General features: G+C 49.4%; 10 protein-coding genes across 10 annotated transcripts; 4 read left to right on the top strand and 6 right to left on the bottom strand.

Annotated features, from left to right (window-relative positions):
• Positions 1–68: 68 nt before the first annotated feature.
• On the bottom strand, positions 69–1,259 carry YALI1_A21594g (uncharacterized protein; the record flags this gene model as incomplete). The annotated part of the gene is made up of 1 exon (XM_500292.2): positions 69–1,259. One exon carries the CDS (start codon positions 1,257–1,259, stop codon positions 69–71), a length of 1,191 nt encoding a protein of 396 aa, XP_500292.2.
• A 2,012-nt stretch (positions 1,260–3,271) lies between these two features.
• Positions 3,272–4,177, bottom strand: YALI1_A21565g (mitochondrial 54S ribosomal protein uL24m; the record flags this gene model as incomplete). Its single annotated transcript, XM_500291.3, has 1 exon — positions 3,272–4,177. The coding sequence occupies one exon, from the start codon at positions 4,175–4,177 to the stop codon at positions 3,272–3,274; it is 906 nt and encodes a 301-aa protein (XP_500291.1).
• Positions 4,178–4,689: 512 nt separating this feature from the next.
• Positions 4,690–5,339, bottom strand: YALI1_A21554g (uncharacterized protein; the record flags this gene model as incomplete). Its single annotated transcript, XM_500290.3, has 2 exons — positions 4,690–4,730; positions 4,790–5,339. The coding sequence occupies 2 exons, from the start codon at positions 5,337–5,339 to the stop codon at positions 4,690–4,692; spliced, it is 591 nt and encodes a 196-aa protein (XP_500290.3).
• A 344-nt stretch (positions 5,340–5,683) lies between these two features.
• On the top strand, positions 5,684–8,509 carry YALI1_A21550g (uncharacterized protein; the record flags this gene model as incomplete). The annotated part of the gene is made up of 1 exon (XM_500289.3): positions 5,684–8,509. One exon carries the CDS (start codon positions 5,684–5,686, stop codon positions 8,507–8,509), a length of 2,826 nt encoding a protein of 941 aa, XP_500289.2.
• A 1-nt stretch (position 8,510) lies between these two features.
• Positions 8,511–9,815, bottom strand: YALI1_A21509g (uncharacterized protein; the record flags this gene model as incomplete). Its single annotated transcript, XM_500288.2, has 1 exon — positions 8,511–9,815. The coding sequence occupies one exon, from the start codon at positions 9,813–9,815 to the stop codon at positions 8,511–8,513; it is 1,305 nt and encodes a 434-aa protein (XP_500288.1).
• A 314-nt stretch (positions 9,816–10,129) lies between these two features.
• YALI1_A21499g (uncharacterized protein) lies at positions 10,130–10,765 on the bottom strand (the record flags this gene model as incomplete). The annotated part of the gene is made up of 2 exons (XM_068281885.1): positions 10,130–10,406; positions 10,536–10,765. 2 exons carry the CDS (start codon positions 10,763–10,765, stop codon positions 10,130–10,132), a joined length of 507 nt encoding a protein of 168 aa, XP_068137986.1.
• Positions 10,766–11,139: 374 nt separating this feature from the next.
• YALI1_A21477g (uncharacterized protein) lies at positions 11,140–13,004 on the bottom strand (the record flags this gene model as incomplete). The annotated part of the gene is made up of 2 exons (XM_500286.3): positions 11,140–11,170; positions 11,509–13,004. The coding sequence occupies 2 exons, from the start codon at positions 13,002–13,004 to the stop codon at positions 11,140–11,142; spliced, it is 1,527 nt and encodes a 508-aa protein (XP_500286.3).
• Positions 13,005–15,776: 2,772 nt separating this feature from the next.
• On the top strand, positions 15,777–18,167 carry YALI1_A21449g (uncharacterized protein; the record flags this gene model as incomplete). Its single annotated transcript, XM_500285.2, has 1 exon — positions 15,777–18,167. The coding sequence occupies one exon, from the start codon at positions 15,777–15,779 to the stop codon at positions 18,165–18,167; it is 2,391 nt and encodes a 796-aa protein (XP_500285.2).
• Positions 18,168–18,666: 499 nt separating this feature from the next.
• Positions 18,667–19,143, top strand: YALI1_A21420g (uncharacterized protein; the record flags this gene model as incomplete). Its single annotated transcript, XM_500284.3, has 1 exon — positions 18,667–19,143. The coding sequence occupies one exon, from the start codon at positions 18,667–18,669 to the stop codon at positions 19,141–19,143; it is 477 nt and encodes a 158-aa protein (XP_500284.2).
• Positions 19,144–19,809: 666 nt separating this feature from the next.
• On the top strand, positions 19,810–22,422 carry YALI1_A21409g (uncharacterized protein; the record flags this gene model as incomplete). Its single annotated transcript, XM_500283.2, has 1 exon — positions 19,810–22,422. The coding sequence occupies one exon, from the start codon at positions 19,810–19,812 to the stop codon at positions 22,420–22,422; it is 2,613 nt and encodes an 870-aa protein (XP_500283.1).
• Between the last annotated feature and the right edge of the window lie 82 nt (positions 22,423–22,504).

Raw genomic sequence — 22,504 nt, 5'->3', positions numbered from 1 at the left:
TACATAATTATCATTAATAAATAGTCTAGAAATCGTCAATCCAGTTGAAAACTGTGGTTGTTACCACCCTATTCCAACTGAAGAGGTCGTCGTCGTCTGCAACTGTTGCTGCCAGCAATGCCGACCACAATAGCTCGAATGAGTTCATAAATCACCCAGCCAAGAACAATCCAAAACAGAGTCCAGAAGGCCGCTCCGTACCTGAAGGTGAACTTTCGCTCATGGCAGAAGCCATCAACAAACGAGTACATACCCTTGGACTCGTCCCACATGTATCCAAAGTTGAGCATGGCCAGAGGAGCCCATTTGTTGCGCTTATTGTTGTGGGGAGGAACAATCTGAGCACCGGTAGGGCCGATAGGATCATAGTAGAAGGTGGACTTGGATCGCACTGACTTTCGTCTGATCTTGTCGATGATGTTCTTCTGAGTGAGAGGTCCATCGAGGACAGTCACGGCTCTCACGGTGTCTGAGGGATTGTGAATGTCGGTGGCAGTCACACACATGAGATTGTTTCTGTCAGCGTATCGAACAGCCTGGAGATCTATGACTCCATCAGATACACACTCAAAGGAATCGACTCCCCAGTTCAGAAGCTGGTCGGGAGTGGGATGGTGCATCAGAGTAGGCACTTTTCGGCCCCATTCGGTACTCTCCGACCAGGGAAGATGGTTCACAATAACAACCCCTCCCAGAGCATGCACTTTTTTGATGACGGACTTGAGCTCGTCGTCCGAAGGCCAGTTCTCAGTAGGCTTGATGGTCTCTTCGATACCGAGGAAGTTCATGTGGATTCGACAGCAGGTGAACTCCACGCCGGGAATAACCAGAGGAGCAGGCTTGCCTTCACTTCGCAAAGTCTCAGAGTAGTTTCGAGCTGCCCATCCTCCTTCAATGTTGTTGTGGTCAGTGACACAGATGGCAGTCAGGCCGTACGCCTGGGCCCAGTCCACCAGCTGGCTAGGAGTCAGGCTGCCGTCACTATGGTTGGTATGCGAATGGGTCTCCAAATAGATGGGGGTGTCAAACTCCAGCGTCTGGTCCCAGATTTCGGCGTTGTGGTAATCGTTGGGCCATTCCAGTTGGAACTCCGAGGTATAGGGGTCAATGTAGTTGTCCAAGACCCAATCACGTGGAAGGTCCGAGTACATGGTCAGCACTCCAGTGGTGATGACCACGGTCATGATGAGGGTGAGTTGGACCGCCCGAAGGCCCACCTTGATGGTCTGTCGGTTGTAATAGGGCGTGCAAATCACCATTGGGGAAGGAGGAGAGTTTCTGAAGACATGTTGTTTTTGCACTATTGTCAATCTACTTGGAGCATGCACTTTTTCGTTAGTGGCTCCTATACATTTTACGACCTTTTGGCACAGGGTTGCACACGTGGGGAAGACTAACGTTGAGATACTTTGGCTGATAAGACACGAAGCAATGGGTGGATTAAAACAGAGAGAATTGTGGACAGCTCGGAAAGTATTCGAGATTATATCTAAACCACAATCCACTCAAAATAATATTTTCTATTCCTCACTTGACCACTGTCAAGCTCCCAGAAAACTTCCCCAGAGGCCAGAAGGTTTTCTCCTTACACATTCTAGGCGGGTAGCCGTGTCCTGTGCATGGAACGTTTCATTTTGAGCAAACAAAGAGTTGGTGCATGGGAGACAGTAGCTAGTCATCAGTGGGGTCAGAACGGGCACATGAAACAGAGCTAATCACCTGGTACCACTTAGTAATCAAAAACATATGAACCAGGTTCTCATTCTTGCTGCGAGTACTGCTACTCTACTCACTTCCTTTATCTCAGTGGCCTGCTTCAATTTAGTGTTACCATGTGGGTCAGGCAAAGGTTTTGACGGGCAAACTTTTTTTGGCATCTGTCTTTCCAAACACAGCCTGGAGTCTGTCCGAAAACAGACGGATTGAGACGTGTAATTACCGTAGGTGCTTGTAGGAGTAAGACGTCAAGGGCGCTACAAGCGCAACCGCGACGTGTCGAGGCGGTGGTAATTTAACAGCCCACGGGTTTGTCTCTACTATGTGGCGATGGTGGTTTCGGCAAGCAGCGCTTGTATGGTTTTCAAGCCTACAAGTAGAGAGAGATTCAAATGTGGTTGCACGCCAGGACTTGTTAATTTTGGTTTTGTGAGACCTCTTGGCAACATAGCCATGATTTTAGCCGCCCACCTTCAGACTCGCTCGACAGTTGCGAATTCTATATGAATTACATATTATGGCAACCTGGTGATGTAGATCGCCCTGTTCAAGATTAGCTACTCGCAAATTGGGCAGTTTGAGGTTGACTTCAGACTGGGAAGGTAAGGGTCAGACCGGGCGACGCGAGACCGTATTACGTGAAAGTCTGAGGGGACAACATGTTTGGGCGGTAGTTCATTTTCTACAAGTATTTACCAATACGTTACAAGCACGTTACTCATATAGAATGTGCTGTAGTTAGCAAGTCTACGGCTGTTATTGTTTCTGAGACAGAGGCTTTGACTACTAATGAGTTAGACAGAGGTCCAAGACGAAGACTTATGAGTGTCTAAGCTCATATTTCTTTGCTGGGCTGTTGGGTAGCCTCTTACATAAGCAGTTTTGAAGTTGAGAGGTGAGGGATGGAGTCTGGAGGGCGTGGTCGTAGTCCACTTCTTATAGTTGGAATTCCCGATGGTAGTTGAGGAGTAACTACTATACAATAATGAAAAGTACGTGAAAAAAGTAGGAAGATTTGGCCGGACTTGGAATTTAGTAAGATGGATTAGAGATAAACGATATCTGAGAATTTAGTCATTCTACTTGCTCCACTATCAGATAGACCACTGCTTACACCCTCATACTCGAGACAAGGCATGTGCATGAGCTCATCACTCTACAAGTTCTGTACTACTTGTACTTCATTCTCGAGTGCATCGAAGGGTTGACGAAGAGACACCTATGAAGACACACTTTAGACTGGTTTACCTACTATGCACCCACTACAAGTAGTAACTTGTTACTGTACGCTTTTTCGATACAAGTATCCTTCCTTTACTAGACTACACGGCCGCGGGCGATTTGTAGTCCAGAGATCATAAAAAAGCCTACGATCAAGATGTCTCTATTTCATTACGATAAATAGGTCCGGAGAACTCGTGGTTTCGTGGTTTCGTGGTCTCGCGGTCCGCGACAACGAGGTTACTTGACGACGTCAGGCCATCAGGTCTAGAGCGTACTCACGGCCTACATACGCTCTTCAAGTCAGAAAATTGCTATCATGCTACTATATACACTATTTATACTTGAGGCCCTTGACTCGGTCATGCTGGCCCACCTGGGCGTCAGCGTGCTTCTGCATGACGTTGCCAATGAAGGCCTCCATCTCAGCAGTGAGCTTGTTCTCAGGCTTCTTGTGCTGGGGTCGAGCGAAAAGCTCGGGGGTGCCCTTGGGGATGAAGGGCTTGGGGGCTGTGAGGAGATCGACCTCTCGCTCGGAGAATCGCTTGAATCGCTTGTGGTGCACGTTTCGAATGTCGGGCAGAGCTCCGATGGGGAAAGGAGGCTTGACCAGAGAAGTGACCCAGTGGGTTCGTTCTCGAGCCACATCTCGCTCGGTAGAGCCCTCCACATGCTCGACAGGCTCGAGAGGAGCGGGCCATGGCACCTGGGTCTTGTGATCGTGGGCCATGACTCGTCGGGGGAGCACTCGCTTGTAGGCAGGGTCGTAGTAGGTTCCCACGCACTCCACGGCAGCAATAGCAACCTCGGTGGTGGTACCGTCCTCCTCAGGTCGCTGGGCCACCAGACGCAGCTCCGACTGCTTCAGAGGGTTGGGGAACTCGATCACGTGGGTGGTCTGTCCTTCCTGGGCCATAGCAGGAGGAATTGGGAAGGTCTGAGTACCGTTGACTCCATCAACCAGGTAAGAGTTTCCCTCCTCGTGTCGAGCCATGATCTGAGACACCTTGCCCTTGTCGGGGCCAGCCAGGATCTGGACCTTGTCGCCGGGCATAAAGTGCCATTGGCTCTCCTTGGTGAATCGCTCCCACTCGGGAACGGCATGGCTGGCCAGAACCTGCTGGAACTTGGGGGCCTTTTTGAGAGTGGCCCGCTGGATCCGATCCACACGGACCCGAGGGTAGATGGTCTTGGGGTCGTGGATGAACCTCGATTTCAGTACCGTCCGCGTAGGTCTCATTGTGTGAGGGTGGTGGTTTGTATGAGTTCTGATGAAAATGAAAATTTCAGGCCCTTGCCCTGTTGGGAGGGTTCGAGAGAAATGAACATCAGATCGATTTCATTGGCGCACAGAGAGAGCTGAGAAAAAGGAAGTAGGTGGGAAATATAGAGCGGGTTATTTCACATTGATTTACGGATTTTCATACACTCTGGAGTCTTGATTTTGTGGTCATCGTTGCCGTCGAAAATTTGACGTCACGTGCACTTTTTACCTCTCCCAAACTCTATTTATGTCACCGAAGATATCACTGGGACTTGTCATGTTTGCTTATGTAAGAAGACTGACAAAAACCAAGGATACCACCAAACTACTTCTACAGTACTTGTAGGTCGATCATAAAGATCAGCAATAGACATAAAGGATGCTTCAAATACGGTATATGGCATTAGACTTAATTAATACGTTAAACACATGTACATCCACACAATTCCACCAGCTGTGGATGATAAAAATACATTAGATTAAATAAGCTAGTTTTCGGTACAAATGGCGATGAATTCCTCGAGATTGACTGTGTTAGTAGACTTCTTCTTTGTGATGCTCCATCAGCTCTCTTTCACTCATACTCACTTCCTCCATCCTGGTCAAGGTCAAACTCCTCAATCATGGCCTGCAGTTCACTCTCGTCGATATTTTCGTTGAGTTCTCGGGCCACCTTTCGCAGGTTTTTGATAGTGATAATACCGGTGTTGTCCTCGTCAAACAGCTGGAAGGCCCGCTTGACCTCCTCCAGCGGGTCTCGGTCCAGAATCATCTGTGTCATAACCTGCTCAAACGCCTCCCACGTCATCACGCCCTGCTGTGTCGTGTCGTTCTCGTCCAGAATCTGCAGCACCTCAGCCTTCTTGAGCTCGAAGCCGAGTGCTCGCATGGCTGCTCTGAGGGTATGAAAGTCCAGAGCTCGGTTCTGATGGGCATCGAACAGGTCGAAGGCCTCCTGGATCTCTTGTCGTTGATCCGCAGATAATTCTCGCTTGGTGGCAGCCACGCCCCGAGAGGGGAACGCCGTCTGTTTTCGTCGTGCCGACTGCATTATGGTGATTGTGGGGGTTGTGTTTGTACTGTGGTGATAGGTTGTGGGAATAAACGAGACGCGTTTTAGCCTAAACTCGTTGTGCATTGTCTACGCATACATGTATTGTAATGTAGGTTGGTGGATGGGATTTGTTTATAGATGGCGAATGCAGAATAATCATATCTACAAGTAGCAAAAGTGAGGTCCTGAAGAGTCGATTTGGAAGTTGATATGGGCGAGAAAACTACATAGAATTTAGTACGCCAAAATCACGTGTCGGGCCGTTATTTTATAGGGTGTTATAGCTACCAGAAGTACTTAACTATGCTAACTAACTAACTAACAAATTTAGGATATTTCATTTACCGTCGGCATGCAGTCCGAATATCTACCTCCACGACACTGCGACACATCACGAGCACCACTGCTACTGTACGATACTTGCACACATGAAAGTCGGAGATCGCGTGCGGGTCAAGGGAGTGCCGGCGCACGTCCGATTCATCGGACCCACTCAGTTCTCCACGGGAGAGTGGATTGGAGTGGAAATGGTTGAGGGACAGGGAAACAATGACGGCAGCGTCCAGGGAGTTCGGTACTTTGAATGCAAAGGAACATCGGGAAAGTTTGTGAGACGACCACAAGTGGAGACAGACGCAGACCTCATGCCGCCTCCAGAGGTGCCTAGACCGTCTCAACGACCCCAGTCGGCCATGTCAGACGTCTCAGACTCGTCTACAGCTTTGGCCAAGCAGGTGGAGAGTCTCAAGGCCAAGCTACGTGTCACAGATAGCAAAAGAAAGCTTGAGCGAGAACAAATTCAGCAACTTCAGACAGATTTGCGTGAAAAAAAGAAACTCGAGACAATTGTCGCCAAGCTGGAGAGTAAACTGCGTCCCCTGAGTGACGAGGTCAAGCAGCTACGCGCCGATCTCACCAAGACTTCCAATGAACATGCCCATGCCAAGGTGAAGCTGGAACAGCACGAAGACGCTTTGGAGATGGCTACTCTTGACAGAGAAATGGCAGAAGAAAAGCTGGAGATTGCCAAACGAGAAATGGAGGAACTGCGACAAGAGCTCAACGTGCCTTCGGAGAGAATCGACTCAGCTGATGAGGCTGCCATTCAACGAAACGCCCAGCTTGAAGCGGCTCTTGTGAGTCTACGAGACTACTCTACGGCTCAGGAGGCATCTCTCAATGAACAGATCAAGCAACTGAACTCCAAACTTACAGACTATTCATTGACTCAATCGCAGCTGGAAAGCTCTGAGAAGCGGCTTGAGGAAACCCAGGCTACCCTACATGAACTGAGAGCCCAGCTGGATGATGTCATGGTGTCCGAGACGCTGATCGATTCTCTGACGGAGAAAAACCTGGCTCTTACAGAGTCAGTGGAGAAGCTGCAGGCTACAGTGGCCGAGCTGGAGGAGCTTAAGGAGCTGAATGATGAGTTAGAGGCAGGTCACGTAGCCACACAGAAGCAACTTCACCAGGAAATCGCCTATCTGGAATCTGAGCTGAATCACGCCGAGAAACGAACCAACGATGCACATAATCGCCAACAGAACCTTGAACAGAGCGTCATGAGATTTCGAGAGGTTGTAGCAGACTTGCAAGCCGAGATTGAATTGTGGGAGACAAAACACCGTGAAAAACAGCACGACAACGAGTCCATGGTGTCGCATGTAAAGACAGTCATGGAGATGAACCAGAAACTCCAATCCTCAGTGGCATCTACACGCAACCAAGAGATTGCTTTGGAAATGGAAAAGCTGTCATCTCAACAGGCTTTGGACAAGCTGGCTATCTGGCATTACTTTCTGACGGCAGCGGAGAGTCCCATCACTATTCCAGGAAGCGATGTGGATGTGGTTGTTTCTGCGCATTTGCGATTTAAGCGTACAGCGGCCTTACTGTCTATCATAGTTGAGACGATTCTGGGTGCAGATTACGATGAGACATCTGTGGAGGAGCAGCAACTACGGTTAGCTCTAAAACTAGCTCACGTCTCTGCCCTGGCACACACTCTAGCTACTCTGCTAGAATGGCGTCCAGATGTCGATGCGCCGTTTCTACATGGAGAGTCTGAGCAGCTGGAGCAATCGGTGAACTCCTACATCGATACTGTCAGCGAGGGGGCCCTGCTTGTGGACGAAGCTGTGAACATGGTTCCTGTATTCATTCAGACCTTTGACGACTTTCTATCTACACAAACAGACTACAACAGAACCTACTTGGACATGTCTAAACTGGCTATACACACACGTGTGTCTATTCTGTTACTCAAACAGCTCGGGCACAGGAGCTGTGCCAATTCTCTTTCCAAATTGAAGTACTGGATCGATAACCAAGACAAGACTGCTCGAGTTCCAAGCCCCATCATTGATAATGCCGTCCAAACACTCTCTGATGTCTCGGTCTTTGCCATGCAACTTCTACATGACGACGATCCGGATTCTGCCTACACAGCCATCTTTAAACGGTCCTCAAGCAAACCCTTGTCGGCTGTGGAGAAGGATATCATCAAGCTTACCGAACAGCTGTCTACTTTAGACTTCTCCGTCTCTCAGAATAACGATCTACCTACCTGGGCTCAGCTACAGCCTAGACAGAGTCAAGAGGAGAGCATAGTAGATACCTCTGCTGATGTCCTGCATCTCAAGGCTGTGCTGCTGAAGAAAGAGAAGACCATTGAGACTCTGGAGATCAAGATTAAGCACTACGATTCAAAAGCCGAACGGTTCGCCGAGAAGGAAGAGGCATTTGTGCAACTCCGAGCCAACCTCAATGAAGCTGCTCTTACGGAGAAACGACTTCGTGATGATGTGGAGAGTCTCAAGGCCAAGCTGGAGCAGAAGAACGCCGATGCCCAAAGGTTCAAGACTCATGTCCAAAACCGACTCAAATTGTCTACGCTCAAGGGGGAAGATATAGTAGATATGCATTTAAATACGCTCCATCAGTCTCAGATGGAAACCGAGCTTCAGAGCCTGCGCCAGACGGTCCGACACCTGACTCTGGAGAACTCAAAGGGTCGAGACGACCTCGATTGGATGGAAGACCTGAAACCCCCCATTGTCAAAGCCCATCCTTATCTGCCTCTGAAAACGCAGGCCGCTTTTCATCAGCTACAGAAGCTGGCACAAGCAGCCACGCCGTTGAAGCTCGACGACAATCCCACTGGCTGGAGACCTCGAAATCAGCTATCCAAACATGTCGCAGCACAGCAAAGACTGCAGTTTGAGAGATATCAGGCCATGCTTTTGGAATAGATTATTCTCCAGACTTGACTCGAGGCCAAGGTTTTACTCGGTCAATGGTGTGTCTAGGCCAAAACAACTCCAGTATAGCATATAACATAACATCGACGCATACGCAAATGACAAAGAGTTTTCCAGCCCATTCCCCGCACGCATAGAACTTTGCCAGTCGGTCCAACAGTGGCTCATTCAACGATTCCTCATTGATTGAGTCGTAGACCTTTTCAGTTCTCCTTGCGACCTCCGACCACTTGTACATGCCCTTGATTTCGTTGTAAAAAGTGGTTGGGTCGACCTCCTTCTTCTCCAAGATCGCAATCGCTTTCATAGTCGAGTCCACCAGTGAGTCTTCCGAGGGGCTGGCAAATACTGTCATGTGCGAGGGCAGCACCTCTGGAATGCCACCAACGTCTGTAGTGACCACAAGTAGACCACAACTAGCGGCCTCAACAATGACGGTTCCAAAGGCCTCCGTCAGAGTTGGATGCAAATAAATGTTTCCTGTGACCATGAGATCACGCACTTCTTCGTGTCGAATGCTACCAATCAGCTCGACTCGCTCCTGCAGTCTGTATCGTTCTCTCATTTGCTGCAGATCGATTTCCTTGGGTCCTGAACCTGCAATGAGGAACTTAACGCGTGGGTGGAGTGCGCAGATTCGTGGGATGATGACGGTGAGCAGATCGGCTCCTTTATTAGGGTAGAGACGTGATATGACAACAATGGTGATGTAATTGGGGTCTGCTCTGGTTGGATCAGGGGTGAATGCTTTAGAGACGACGGCGTTGGGAATGACACTGACAATTGAAGGGTCCAGAGATGCTCGCAACACTGTGTTTTCCTTGCAGGTGTGAGACACGCAGATTACATGGCCAACATCAGACAGTGTGAATTTCAGAGCCTTGTTTCCAGCGATGCTTCCCGCGTCAGCAAAACCAAACAAAGAGTGGTCTGTAAACACGGTCTTCATGCCCATGGTTCTTGCATGCAAAATGGCTTCATGGCACAGAGACGAGAGAGATCCATGGCCGTGCACAATGTCAATATTTTCGCGAATGAAGATGTTTCGAAGAATAGGGAATGCAGAGAAGACTGAGGGAAAGGTGGAGTTTCGATAGAGCACGAAAAACGGCACGTAGTACACCTTAATTCCGTTGGTGAGGATCCGCACTCCTGTTCGGCTGTCGTATGCGTGTGTGATGATGACTACCGAGTGGCCACGTTGTTTGAGTCGTTGAGACAATTGGTAGACATGCAATTCCACCCCACCTGGTTGCGGATAGAAGAAGTCCGATACCATGGCAATGTTGTACGGCATGGTTGGCGTTGTGGTGGTATGTTACGACTGGTGTGTCTTTGGCCGTAAGTAATTCCAAAGATGCGCGTCTCGTCACGTGAACTGCATCATGGTGTGTACCCGAAACTTTATTGGCCGTTCGGAGATAACGGAGCATGGTTCAACTTAAACATGAGCATACATCATGGGCGAAGCGAATGGTATGTGTGTGGTCGTCCATGACTTTTTTGCACCGGAGAACACTTGATATGACTACGTTTTCACTTATTCTTCACTATAATACAATATCTACTATAATACACAGACGGGTAGATCCCAACTTTTTGGGCTTAGGCTTAGGCCATACCTTCAACAAGGAACTCCTTTTTAGAGGACCGGAGGTGTTCCATTTGTTTTCGCTCGAGTTGCAATTCTTTTTCTCTTTTGATAACTTTTCGCTGAGCCGCAGTTTTGGTGATTGTCTCTTCATGTGCACTGGCCAGCTCGACTAAATGATAGAGGTTCACTGGCAGAGAAAAGAGTGTGTAGTCCCGTTCCAGCTGCTTGTTTTCGGCCATAATAACAGCAATGGCTCTCAGACGGCCAGGTCGATTGTTTCGCTTGACCCGCTTGCTGCGTTTCAAGGAAACAGTAGGTCAGGCTAAGGCAACGTTTTCATTGTTGGGGGGCTTGCGGTAGCAGAGCTCTTTACCGGCAAGGAGATTCATGGGACTAGAGAGCTCACAGTACCGAATGGCGTACCATGTCCACTTGGCAACAGGAAGGTAGCCTAGCCGTCCTGTCTTTTGAGAGTTGTATTTCTTGGTTATCTCGGCCTGAAGACAGGCCTTCTTCTCTCTGTTGAGCCCAACGACGTAGTCACGCTTGAAGATGGTATTGGGCTTGCTGTAGAAAGCGTCCCTGATATCATCACTCTCGTAAAACTCTGAAAAGCTGGTGGAGTCACAGGGATGGTTAGATAGAAAGGGCATTGTTGGTGTGGTTGGAAATTACATCGACTTGTATCTACTGTAACTCTTATACATCTTCTGCCCATAACCACTGTCCCTCCATAAACTGCACACGCCGTATAACACATAAACTATCGATACGCCCACGGGCTGCCCTTATGAAATCAGTATTAATTGAGGGACATGGAAGTGTGAGGGCATAAGATCGTGATTGAGATTATATAGGTTATAAATACTGAAATAAAACTAGCACCTGTGATAACGAAGGAGCAGAGTGCCAGCAGGTAAATGGTTAGTATAGACAAGAATATGAAAGCGAGGGGGAGGGCTCTAGAAGATTGCACAGAGCGGAGGTACGGCATAGAATACCGTCGAGCGGTTACTGTCAACACTAATTAAGTGGAGGTGGAGTTGGTGAGGTGGGGGCTGGGTTAGCTACGGACGCTGAGCGACACAAGTCGGTGTGCGGGAAAAAAGAAGAAAGGAGTAAGAAAAGAGAAGGAAGAAGTCAAAGACATGAAGAAGTCAAAGACAAGAAGAAGAGAAGGGAAGACGAAGAAGAGAAAGGGAAGAAGAGGAATAAAGGAGAATAAAGAGGAATGAAGAGGAATGAAGAGGAAGAGTGCCAAGAAAAATGCGAAAAAGAAGCCACTTGAAAAGTAGATGTCGAACATGAAAAAGAAACCAAAATGAAAAATTAAAATGTAGATTAATCAAGAACGTCTTGATCATTTTTTGGGGTTAGTAGTTGTCGTAATACTCACATCAAAATGACGCCAAGTCCAAGTAAGGCCAGCAGACCTAGACCAGCGGCGACATCGCTTCCATCACCAGTATACTGGGCGGGCTCGGTAGGGGCAGGAACAGCCACCTGGGTAGATAGGGTGGTTGGTTTTGCAGAACTAGACACAATGACAGCGGATGAAACTCGGGTGTCTTGTGCCGAAGAGGAGGAGGGGGCAGCAGAGCTACTGGGGGCCGCAGAACTGCTGGGAGCCGCAGAGGAGAAGAGCGACTGGGCAGGTGCCAGATCAGCCTGGTCGGAAGGAACGCTGTTCTGGTTCTGCTTGGCTCGAGGAGCAGCATGGACCTTGAGAGCCTGGGAGTTGAGAATCACAGACAGAGCGGAAATCTGCTCTCCAAGACCAATCCAGTTGCCATCGTACTTCTGGGAGACCCAGTCGAGAGAACAGGTATGGCCGTCGCTACCTCCAGAACAGGTGTTGGCAGCAGCCTTGGCAGAGGTGGTGAGATAGTCAATGATTTCATCGGCAAGACCAGGGTGGACTTCGGCAGTCAGACCCAGAAGATTGGCATAGATACCCTTGAAGGTTCGCTGATCGTTGTTGCAAGTGATGGAGTCCTGCTGGCAGGCAATTTCAAGCATGATCTTGTTATCGAAGAAGACATTCTTTCCCGAGCTCCAGAAGTTTCGAGCTCGAGTGTCCCAGTCGTTGTCGCCAGTAGCAGCAAAAAGATAGGCAGTACCAGATTGGAGCATACCGGCGTTGTAACTCCACAGGAAATGGGTGATCTTAGAACAGTCGTCAACATCAAGGCCATCGTTGACTCGGTAGGTGTCATGCTCAATGAGTCCAGAGTTCCACAGCCACTCCCAGGCAGTCTCGGCCCACTCCAGGTAGACCTTCTCTCCGGTGTTGTAGTAGAGACGAGCAGCGAGAGAGAAGACTGCACCGTTGGAGACAGAGTTCTTGTAGTCGTAACCGTTATTGGAAGAGAAAATCTGCCATCGGACACCACCGCCACAGTGCAGGTCCCATCGGCCAACCATTGTAGCAAAGGCGTTCTTGGCCACGTCAAGCCAAGTGTGTCCGTCATTGGCCTCGGGGAATCCCCGTTCGGCTGCAGCCATCATGGTGAGTGCCCAGACTCCCTGGTCGTCGTTACCTTCGGAAGTAGAGAAGTTTGCGACCATAAGATCGTACTTTTCGCCTCGCTGAGAAATGAGAGCCTGTCGAGTGGTGTCAAGGTAGGTGTCGTCACCAGTGATGGCCCAGTACTCCACCAGGGTGTTCCAGGCAGCTCCAGCGTGCCACCAGTAGTACGGCTGGACAAACATGCCAATGGTGCCTCCATAATGGGAGCCAGCGTAGTAGTCGAGAAGACCCTTGGCGATGAGCTTGGAGTCGCTGTTGACAGACTGCGACGAGTTGGGGTCCAGGTCCAGGGCCAAGACCAGTGTAATGAGTGAAACTAGCGAAAGGAGTGAAGAAAACATGGTGTTTGACGGCCGTACCATCTGAGCAGAGTAAAGGACTTTATACTCCAGCCCCACACCACATCGGAAGGTGTAGCTGAGGCTTAATGGCTTTAGCCTAGGAAGTCGAGCTAGGTGGTTGTAGAGTTTCTGACAGGGCTATGGATTGCGGCTCTGTCATGGTGAGACAACGATGAGAGGGGTAGGCGGATACGACAAAAGCGGGGGTTTAAGCGATGACCGTACAAGCGAGCTCAAGCTGCTGAAGGACGAATATTTGGCAGACTGCACTTGAGCCTGTTTATTTGTCCCACGACGCTCCCAGAGTTTTCTCTTAACAATGGTCTTTAGCATTTTTGGGGTCTACTTGAACGCTAAGGCCATAGTGAGGGAAAAACAAAGGGCCAATCTATAGTGATATCTGCAGTCCACACGTGCAGACTGCGCAGTGTTAAGCATCTGTCATGCGTCGAGACGCATCTCACGCGGCTCGGACAAGGGAGGAGGGTTTAAGTTGACTGCAACTTTGGGCGACGGCTCTTCAACGCATATTGGTTCATTAAAAAGCGCTGATCATTGCTTGTGGGATATATATACTGGGCTGTCTCCCGCTGCCGGGCCCGTTGGGGTGCCGGCGACGGGCTGTCTCTCTTTTTTGAATGCCGTTACGGATTCTATTTTAGCGCCGACAATGGAGTTAAACGTCATTAGGTCAATATGACTGGGGTAGTGGTATCCCCGGGTCTAGCCCTTGTCCTCGATGCAGACTGGCGATGCAGCATTTTACTGCTGTCTTTTTCAGGTTATTTCTGTCGGTGGCTGAACAAGCTCTCAAGGTCGCTGCCTCCCAGAGGCGAGCAGGGGTGAGGGGAGGGGCAGGTGGGGGAAACTGGCCAGCTTAGACGAGTCGTAGCATACCCAATAATGCTACATGGACGAGGAGATGGAGCATGTGAAGCGGACTGCAAGAGCGAAATGTGTCTCCCTCCCCCGCTCGTTTACTCCACTTTTCAACCCCGGAACAAATACTCTAACCATAGCAACAGGGTTTGGGCGAGGGATTATGCCAGAGTCGCTTGCAGACATTGAGATGGAAAGCAGGAAAACGGGAATATTGCAAACTCTACGCACCGAAGCGGACCGGGGGGTATTCCTCATATGGCATGAATAGACACAGTTGGGGGTCGCTATCGTCTACCCCATGGCTGGAGAGGTGTTGAATGGACACCGGCCGACAGGGGGGTCACGGACCCTGCCGGGGTAGCTTGGACTAGTGTTTGAGGTGGGTTTAGACGGGGTATGTGCAGAGTGAACTCGTACTCGCACACCCTCCAGCCAGCCGAACTAATGACGTCACACCAACCGGTCCGAGTACGAGTATCCAAGCACAAGGAAGCAGGGATTTTGTGGACTGAAAGGATACCACAAGTGAGACAGAGACGTCGTATTGATAATAATTAGAGACATTCTCCATATCAGTCCTGATATGTCCACTCGTTTCGGACATTAGCATGGCCAAGTGTGGAAAAGGAGGGCCAATTTTAATCACCACTGCAGTTGGGATTTTCACGACGTTATTGTGACGCTCGCCTTCTACCTCATCGGGAGAGGTGGGGCTGTAGAGTTATGTTGACAATACAATAATTGCGTTACTTGCACGAGTGTTACTGGTGGTATGGTGGACGGGGGCGAGTATTTTGGGCTGGATATACAACACGCCACAAGTCTCCCAAACGTGCTGGCTGCTCAAAAAATGGTGGTTTGTTAGCTCTGGAGAAGAATAGTGTGCATTCTTGGAGTCCCACCCCGTTCAAATGGCTCCAATTTATGCACCACTACTTTTGGCTTCTCACCATGTGTGCGGGAAATGGGCGCTTCAGACCGGCACTTGTTTACAAGCCCACTTGCTATAATTAGTGTGTTCCAGCGTCATCAGGTGTGTAGCGGATTGTTGGTTCTACAAGTAGCATACGATACATTACTCGGACTCGACCTCTAACATGCCCTTTTTTCGACTCGCTGGCTTTCCATTCTGTCAACTTTTGCTGCTCGTTATTTCCTCAGCCCGATATTGTTTGCTCTGTAGTTGAGAGGTTCAACCCACCATACCATCCCACATCCCACATCCCACTCATCCCACTTTTAAGGTCTCACTCTGTGGCGAAATTATGACATCCCAATTCCAACTCTAGTCCAAGCTCCAAATTCCAGCACCAAATTCCAGCACCAAATTCCGGCTCCAAATTCCAACTCCCAACCCCAACTCCAACTCCCAACCTCCAAACCTAACCAACCAGTCCCAAACGGCCAAACTCGTAAACCCTGGCCCGATAAGGCATGCGCAAGCTGTGCAGAAATACTCCCGCCATCAAGGCGGCATATTCTCGGGCATCACGTGACCGCGCAACCTCCTTCCCCCCCTTCCCCCCCGGATATTTTTTGGCTAGTGCAGATTTATTGGCCACAGTGAGGCTCCCCTCTCCTGAAGCCGCCCCCCACTCCTTCTCCTATCTCCGCGTTAATCTGCTTCCGTGACATCCTTGGCATCTCTACACGGTTCCGTCCGTCACTCCTGTAGACTGCGCTTCATGCAGGCCGCCAGTTGTCGTGTCTGCTTGTAACATCACACATCAAACATCAAACATCACATTACATCATACACTTAGGGGGACGACAACGGTACAACCACGACTACCGGGACTAGCATCACACTCTTTACGACTCAAAAATTAAACGGACGACTGCTCAGAGACTGCCTCCTAAAACAACACCGCCACTAACGACACCTCACTGCCCCTTTATTTATATCACATCATGACTGTGGAAGAAATGGCCCAAGTAACCCCTTCTTCGCCACCCCCCGTGTACGACGCAGAGGACGATGAATCGCGACAGAACCTGCTGCACGAATCGCGTGACTCGTCGTTCGAAATCGAGCAGTTTGAACTCGACGACTCCCCCAGCGGACCCCTTCCTGGAGGCTCTCATCCCAACGCAAGCACATCAACCCTCGCAAGAGCGCAACAAGTCGCTCAAAACGTGGCGACATACTCGTCAAAACTCTTCACACCAGTAAAACAGCTGCTGGATCCCGTGGCCCGCTTCTGGCACAAATGCAGCGTGGCCATGGACGTGGAGCTGGCCCGCTGGGGAAATCCGCTCATTCTCAAGCGGCTCGTCTATCTGGTGTTTGTGTCCACGTTTGTCATCTTGGCCATTCTATTTGGCCTTGTGCCCAACAACAGAAACTCGTTTGGCCTGCCAGACGCCATGGCAACGCGTGAGGACCTCCTCACTTACATGCGGGAGGTGCTGGAGTCGTCGGAAATGAAGTCGCGACTCGACTACATGAGCAGCATGACGCACGCTGCAGGAACTAGTGGCGATCTGACGCTGGCAAAGTACGTGGCCAACGAATTCAAGAGATACAACCTTGATAACGTGGAAGTCAAGGAGATCAAGGGATATGTGGTCATGGCTGACAACGGACAGGTGGGATGGGAAGTTGTGGGGGAGCAGGGCAACCAAAAACGAGAAGACCAGTTTGGGCAGACCCCCGAGGAAAACTCGGTACCTGCCTTCATGGCAAACTCACACCCTGGAGAAGCTGAGGGTCACGCCATTTTCGCAAACTACGGAACTGACGCCGATTTCAAGGCGCTTGAAGCCGCAGGCATCAAACTGGAAGGTGCTATCGTGTTTGTGGCTTACAACAACGTGCCTACTGGCCTGAAGGTGCAAACCGCCCAGTACCATGGTGCTGCTGCCGTCGTTGTGTTTTCCAACGACCCTGAGAACGCTGATGCCGTTCGACGAGATACCACTACCAATGTTCTCATGTCTCCTGGCTTTGTCAACTTCCCAGGAGGACCGCGTTCTTACAGACCGAGCAAGGGCGTTGATCCTGGAGACGCTACTGCTGGTTCCAAGATCCCTGTTGTGCCTGCTTCTCTTAAGGACGTGGCTCCTGTGCTTCAAAAGCTCAAGTCAGGGGCTCGGTACGATAACGACGGTGTTCGTTACTCGGGTGACGATAAGTCAAACGTGCGTATCAAGGTCCGAAACAACGTCAAGACTGACGAGCAACATCCCCTGTGGAACGTCTTTGGTCGAATTGAGGGTAACCAGCAACCTGATCTCAATGTCATTGTGGGAAGTGCCCGTGACGCTGCCTGTTTCGGAGCCATGGACCCCATGTCTGGCCAGATTGTGATGCTTGAGGCTGCCCGAATCATCTCTGGTATGACTCAGCATCTTCAGTGGTACCCGGAGCGAACCATCACCTTTGCTTCCTGGGATGGATCCAAGCAAGGCTTTGCTGGTTCCAACGAGCGACCCATTGTCTTTGGGCACGACCTTTGTGACGAGACCACGGCATACATTAACGTGGCTGATGCTGTCACTGGCTCTGAGTTCCAAGCTCATGGACACCCCTACTTCAACAACATTGTGCGAAAGGCTCTTGTTGAGGTCAAGTCCCCTCAGAATGAATCGTTTGTCGACCACTGGCCCGAAAAGCGCGTTAAGCAGTTCCGACAGGCTGGAGACTACATGGGTCTTCTCAGTACCTGTGGTATTCCCAGTATCGATGTTGGCTTCAAGGGTAGCTCTTTCCCTCATGACACCTGTAAGGACACTGTGGGCTGGAGAGACGAGTTCCTTCCCGACTCGATCGACTATCTTAAGGCCATGGTTGAGATTGTAGTTCGACTGGCGCTGTCATCTGCCGATGACCCCGTTCTCCCCATTGACACTGCATACTACGCCTCTGAGATGCGATCATATGTCGATGATCTTATCAAGTACTCGGAAGAGGCTGACCCCAACTTTGTCCATGACTTCCGGGGGCTCGATGCTGCTGTTGCTCGTGTTGAGACATTTTCGCAGAAGTTCATTGATGCCACTTCCCAGTACTCTGAGATCACTCGGGCCATGGAGTTCCCCAACAATGCTGCGATTCGACATTCGAACAACATTGCGCTTCGAAAGTTTGAGTCTCGTCTTCTTGAGCCTCGATCGCCTGAGGAGCCTCGGTCTTGGGCCCAACATTGCATTTTTTCACCCCAGGCTGTTCCCCAAGAGGACTTCGAGTGGTACACGTTTGGCAACATTCGGGACCAGTTGCGGCTCAAGCGCCACGACAAGGCTCAGGAGCTTATGCAGAATGCTGCACACAGAATCTACAAGATTTACGGAAATATTTAGGAAATACGGTAAAACAATGCATCTGACTGGTTTGAAACGAGTACTGGTACAGTACTGGTACTTGTATTGCACTTGTAGCTCAATTGTAATCAATCACAAGCAACTTTGATTTTTTGGGTTTGAAGACGAAGATGGTTTATGTGGGGATGTGGCCGTTGGGAGATCGGGAATAATAGGCGAGTGTAGACATACAACTGCGGGTATAACACGAGTAGCGATGACAAGGAGCCTTTTGGAGGGGGCAAAAGTGGCGGAAAAGTGATCTCCAAGAGTATCACGTGGTCACTTCAGAGGTTATCCCCCAAATCTACTCTGCTTAGCTTGCAGTCTCTTCTACAACATTCCACCCCACATGGCCCACCAGTCACAGAAATTCTATTACTGTATTCACATGCATGCATGTCTAAGCAGTTGACTCTGTTTATGAACATCTGATCGCCTTGATTCAATCCAACAACACACACTCTCTCCCACACACACAACAGAACGCACAATCGCAATGACTCAAATCTTTGGTTATGACGCCATGTTTCTGGTCAACATTGGCCTTTCTCTCATTGTGGCATTCATCATCATTCGAAAGGTGCTGTTCCCCGCACCAGAGGTGATTGAGGAGGACGAAGGCGAGCAGCTGCCTCCTCTGGTCTTCACCTCCTATACCCCCCGAACTCTGGCCAAGTTTAACGGCACCGACGATCCCCGAGTCCTCATGGGAGTCAAGGGTAAGGTCTACGACGTGACTGCAGGCAAGAAGTTCTACGGACCCGGGGGTCCCTATGAGAATTTTGCCGGTCGAGACGCTTCTCGAGGACTGGCCAAGACCTCTTTTGACCCAGCCATGCTCACACCCATTGACCAGCCTCTCGACACTCTCGCTGATCTCGAGAACCACGAGCTGGAGACTCTGGACAAGTGGGAAATGACTATTGAGGCCAAGTACATCCATTGCGGAGTTCTGGAGAACGAAAAGGCATAGGTGCAGTCGCAAGGATGCTATCAGTGTCTTGACTCCATACTCAACAGTTTTGGGAGTGTCTAGTGGCGTAGACCTGAAAATCTTACTCCCTTACTCGGGAGCCCTTACTTGGGAGCCCTTACTTGGGAGCCCTTACTTGGGAGGTTACTTCAGCTCATTTTGATACTCAATTAAGGATGAGAATAACAACAAAAAGCTATCTACTGTAGCTGTGAATACATGTTAACGGAAAACGATGAGGATAATTGCAGTAAACGTAGCAGGTTTATTGTCATGTGATCGGTTCGTAAAATATATGTATATACTGTGTACTGTATGTACTGTACATACTGTACCATATGTACTTGTAGCATACAGTAGGCGCTACTTCTGTTCTGCTGCCTTATTACATAATCATGATTGTATTGCCAGTCTATGTTTACAGCGAAAGTTCACGAACATTCCAAACACTGTTACAAATATCGTACAGCAGAAGTAGTATAACATGCTGGTAGCGAATGCATTTTTCTTCCCAAGTAATGTGGCGGTGGCGACTACAAACCTCCGTAACATTACCGATTTACCCGAAATGCTTATCAATCACGTGAGACAAAGCTTATTGTAACCTGCGATCTCAACACTGGGTCGCACATATCAGACTCGGTTTGCCCCTAACTGTGCGTCAACATGTTCACCAACTTCACAGGCGACACGCGACGAGCCCGCCAGGTCAACCTAGGAGGCCGGGGCCGACAGACGGCCAACAGAGAGTCGCTGCTCAAGAAGGCAGCCGACGATAGACGCAAGAGAGAAGAGGCTCGTAAGCAGGACGAGGCTGCAAAACAGATCCAGCTGTATTGGAGAAAGCAGGTGCAGGAAGTGCGCCCCAAGCGACTGGCGCTGAAGGAGAAATGGTTGCAGAGTCCAGACTCCGTCCAGGAGGCCATCTACTTCTGGAGGACCTTGAACATGGAGGAGGCTAAGATAGTTCTGCAACAATGTTCAGAGCTGAATGCTGCTCCGGAGCAATGGTCGGAGCTTGGAGAGGAGGTTTGCAAATGGATCATCTCCAACGGACACAAAAATGCATCTACGATACTGTCGACAATCGCTCAGTACCCCGTCATCATCCCCAGCTTCTTCAAGGCAGCCAGGGTTTCTGAAGTCACTCCAGAGGCTCTTAACCAACAGGGTCGCAGAAATCCCGCAGGGTTTGTGCTCGACTACATGACCCAGGAAGTTAACTGGCAAGGAATCGATCTCATAAATGTGGTTCTGGACACCATCTGTAAGTTTGCGCGACTTCCGAAGAACAAGGCTGTTGGTATCCTGTCCAACATGACCCAGATTGGTGGCGACAAGTTCATCCCTGCCTTGTCGGTGGTTCTATCTTCAGTGCCATTTGGTGATATTCCTGAAGAACTGTTGGAGAGACTGGAACCTCTGTACTCTGTGAACTTTGTGACTCAGATTCTCGACAAGTACAACTACACAGACGTCTCACAAGTTCTTGTCAGTCTTCTCCGCATTCACCCAGAGCGAAAGCAGCAAGTTCTTCAACAGCTGTCTCTTATTGATAACCCTCCAGTCGCAAGAGTGCTCTGGAAGAGTCTGTTCGAATCAGGACCCATTCAGAAGCTCTACCGTGATTCCATGTCTGCCAACGAAGTTTCTGAGTTTTTGGAGTCTTCTCAATATTTGCATTTAACGTTACTTCTGGAGCTCTACTCTTATTGGCTTATTGTCACACTCGACCATGAGTTCCGTGACCAAGCCACTACTCTGCTCAGATTCTCAGAGATTGAAAACCTCATGGTGGTGCTCAAGAATCTGTGTGTGGCCATGATCACCAACGAAATAGAGTGCAACCTGATTATTGCAGTTTTACGTCAGGTCTATGCTCGTGATTCCCGGCGACCTTTCTTGCCAAAGGGATTTTGGCTGGTCAGAAGACTACATGTCGATACTAGCTTTATCAAGTCTCTCGTGGAGGAAGAGAAGATGCGACTGAGCCAAGAGCATGGTGTGGAGACGACAGCAAGCAGAAGAATGGCGTCCAGACCATCTCTGTCAGCTATGAGGTCCCGAAACAGAACAATTCTCTCGCAATTGCCTTTCTTTATCCCTTTCAACACCCGTGTCACATTGTTCGAGGCTTTCAAGGCAGAAGATCACAGCAACGTTATGGGCAGTGAAGATGTGTTTCTGATGCATCATACTGGAAGAATGGGTATCGATGCTCCTGTTATTCGGGGCAGAGAGTTTGAATCGGCTTATGAAAAGTTGTATTCTTACGGCTCAGAATTGAAGAAACCTCTTTCGATTCGATTCTTCAACGATTTTGGTCCCGAGGCAGGTATTGATGGTGGAGGTTTGACGAAGGAGTTCCTCACTTCTGTCACAGATGATGCATTCAACACTTCTCGAGGACTTTTTGCCGCTACCGATAACCACCTTCTTTACCCCAACCCGACTACCCATGACACTAAACAACTTGCATTCCTGGGAAATCTGGTGGGAAAGGGCCTTTACGAGAACATTCTTATTGAGCACGGCTTTGCATCGTTCTTCCTTCAAAAGTGGACACAAGGAAGTATGCGGTCGTCGATTGACGATCTGTATTCTCTGGACCCCAACCTCTACGAGAGTCTTGCATCGCTGAAACAGATTTACGCCACTCAGGGAGATGCCGATCTTGGTCTTACATTTTCAATCGATTACGCTGACTCCGAAGGCAATGTTCGAACACGTGATCTGATTCGAAACGGAAGCGAAGTACCTGTCACTAAGGCCAACTATCTTCGATATATTTATGAAGTGGCCAACTTCAAGCTTAACACCAGTATCAGAACACAGACAGATGCATTCTTGGGCGGTCTATACCAGCTCATTGACCCTTCGTGGGTCTCAATGTTCAACGCAGATGAACTTCAAATGCTTATCAGTGGAGGACATGCCAATGTGGACGTCTGGGATTTGAAGACACACACCAATTACGGAGGCTATCTGGATACAGATCAAACTATAAAGGACTTCTGGACTGTGTTTGAGAGTTTCGAGGAAGAGGACAAGCGGCTGCTTCTTAAGTTTGTGACATCAGTATCCAAGGCACCATTGCAAGGATTCAAGGCTTTGAACCCGTCATTTGCCATTCGTAACGCTGGTAGACAGGTTGATCGGTTCCCTACGGCCTCCACCTGTGTCAATCTTCTCAAGCTGCCTGACTATCAGGACATTGATCAACTTCGGAAGAAACTTTTGTATGCCATTCGATCGCATGCTGGTTTCGATTTGTCTTAGAGGAACGCATATACAGTAATCATAGAGAATAAACGATATTCATTTATTAAAGTAGATAGTTGAGGTAGAAGTTGTAAAGAGT

The sequence above is a fragment of the Yarrowia lipolytica genome, chromosome 1A (genome assembly GCF_001761485.1).
Source record: "Yarrowia lipolytica chromosome 1A, complete sequence".
NCBI lineage: Eukaryota > Fungi > Ascomycota > Dipodascomycetes > Dipodascales > Yarrowia > Yarrowia lipolytica.
Note: the sequence above shows the minus strand (reverse complement) of the source record. Positions and strands in the feature narration are given on the sequence as shown.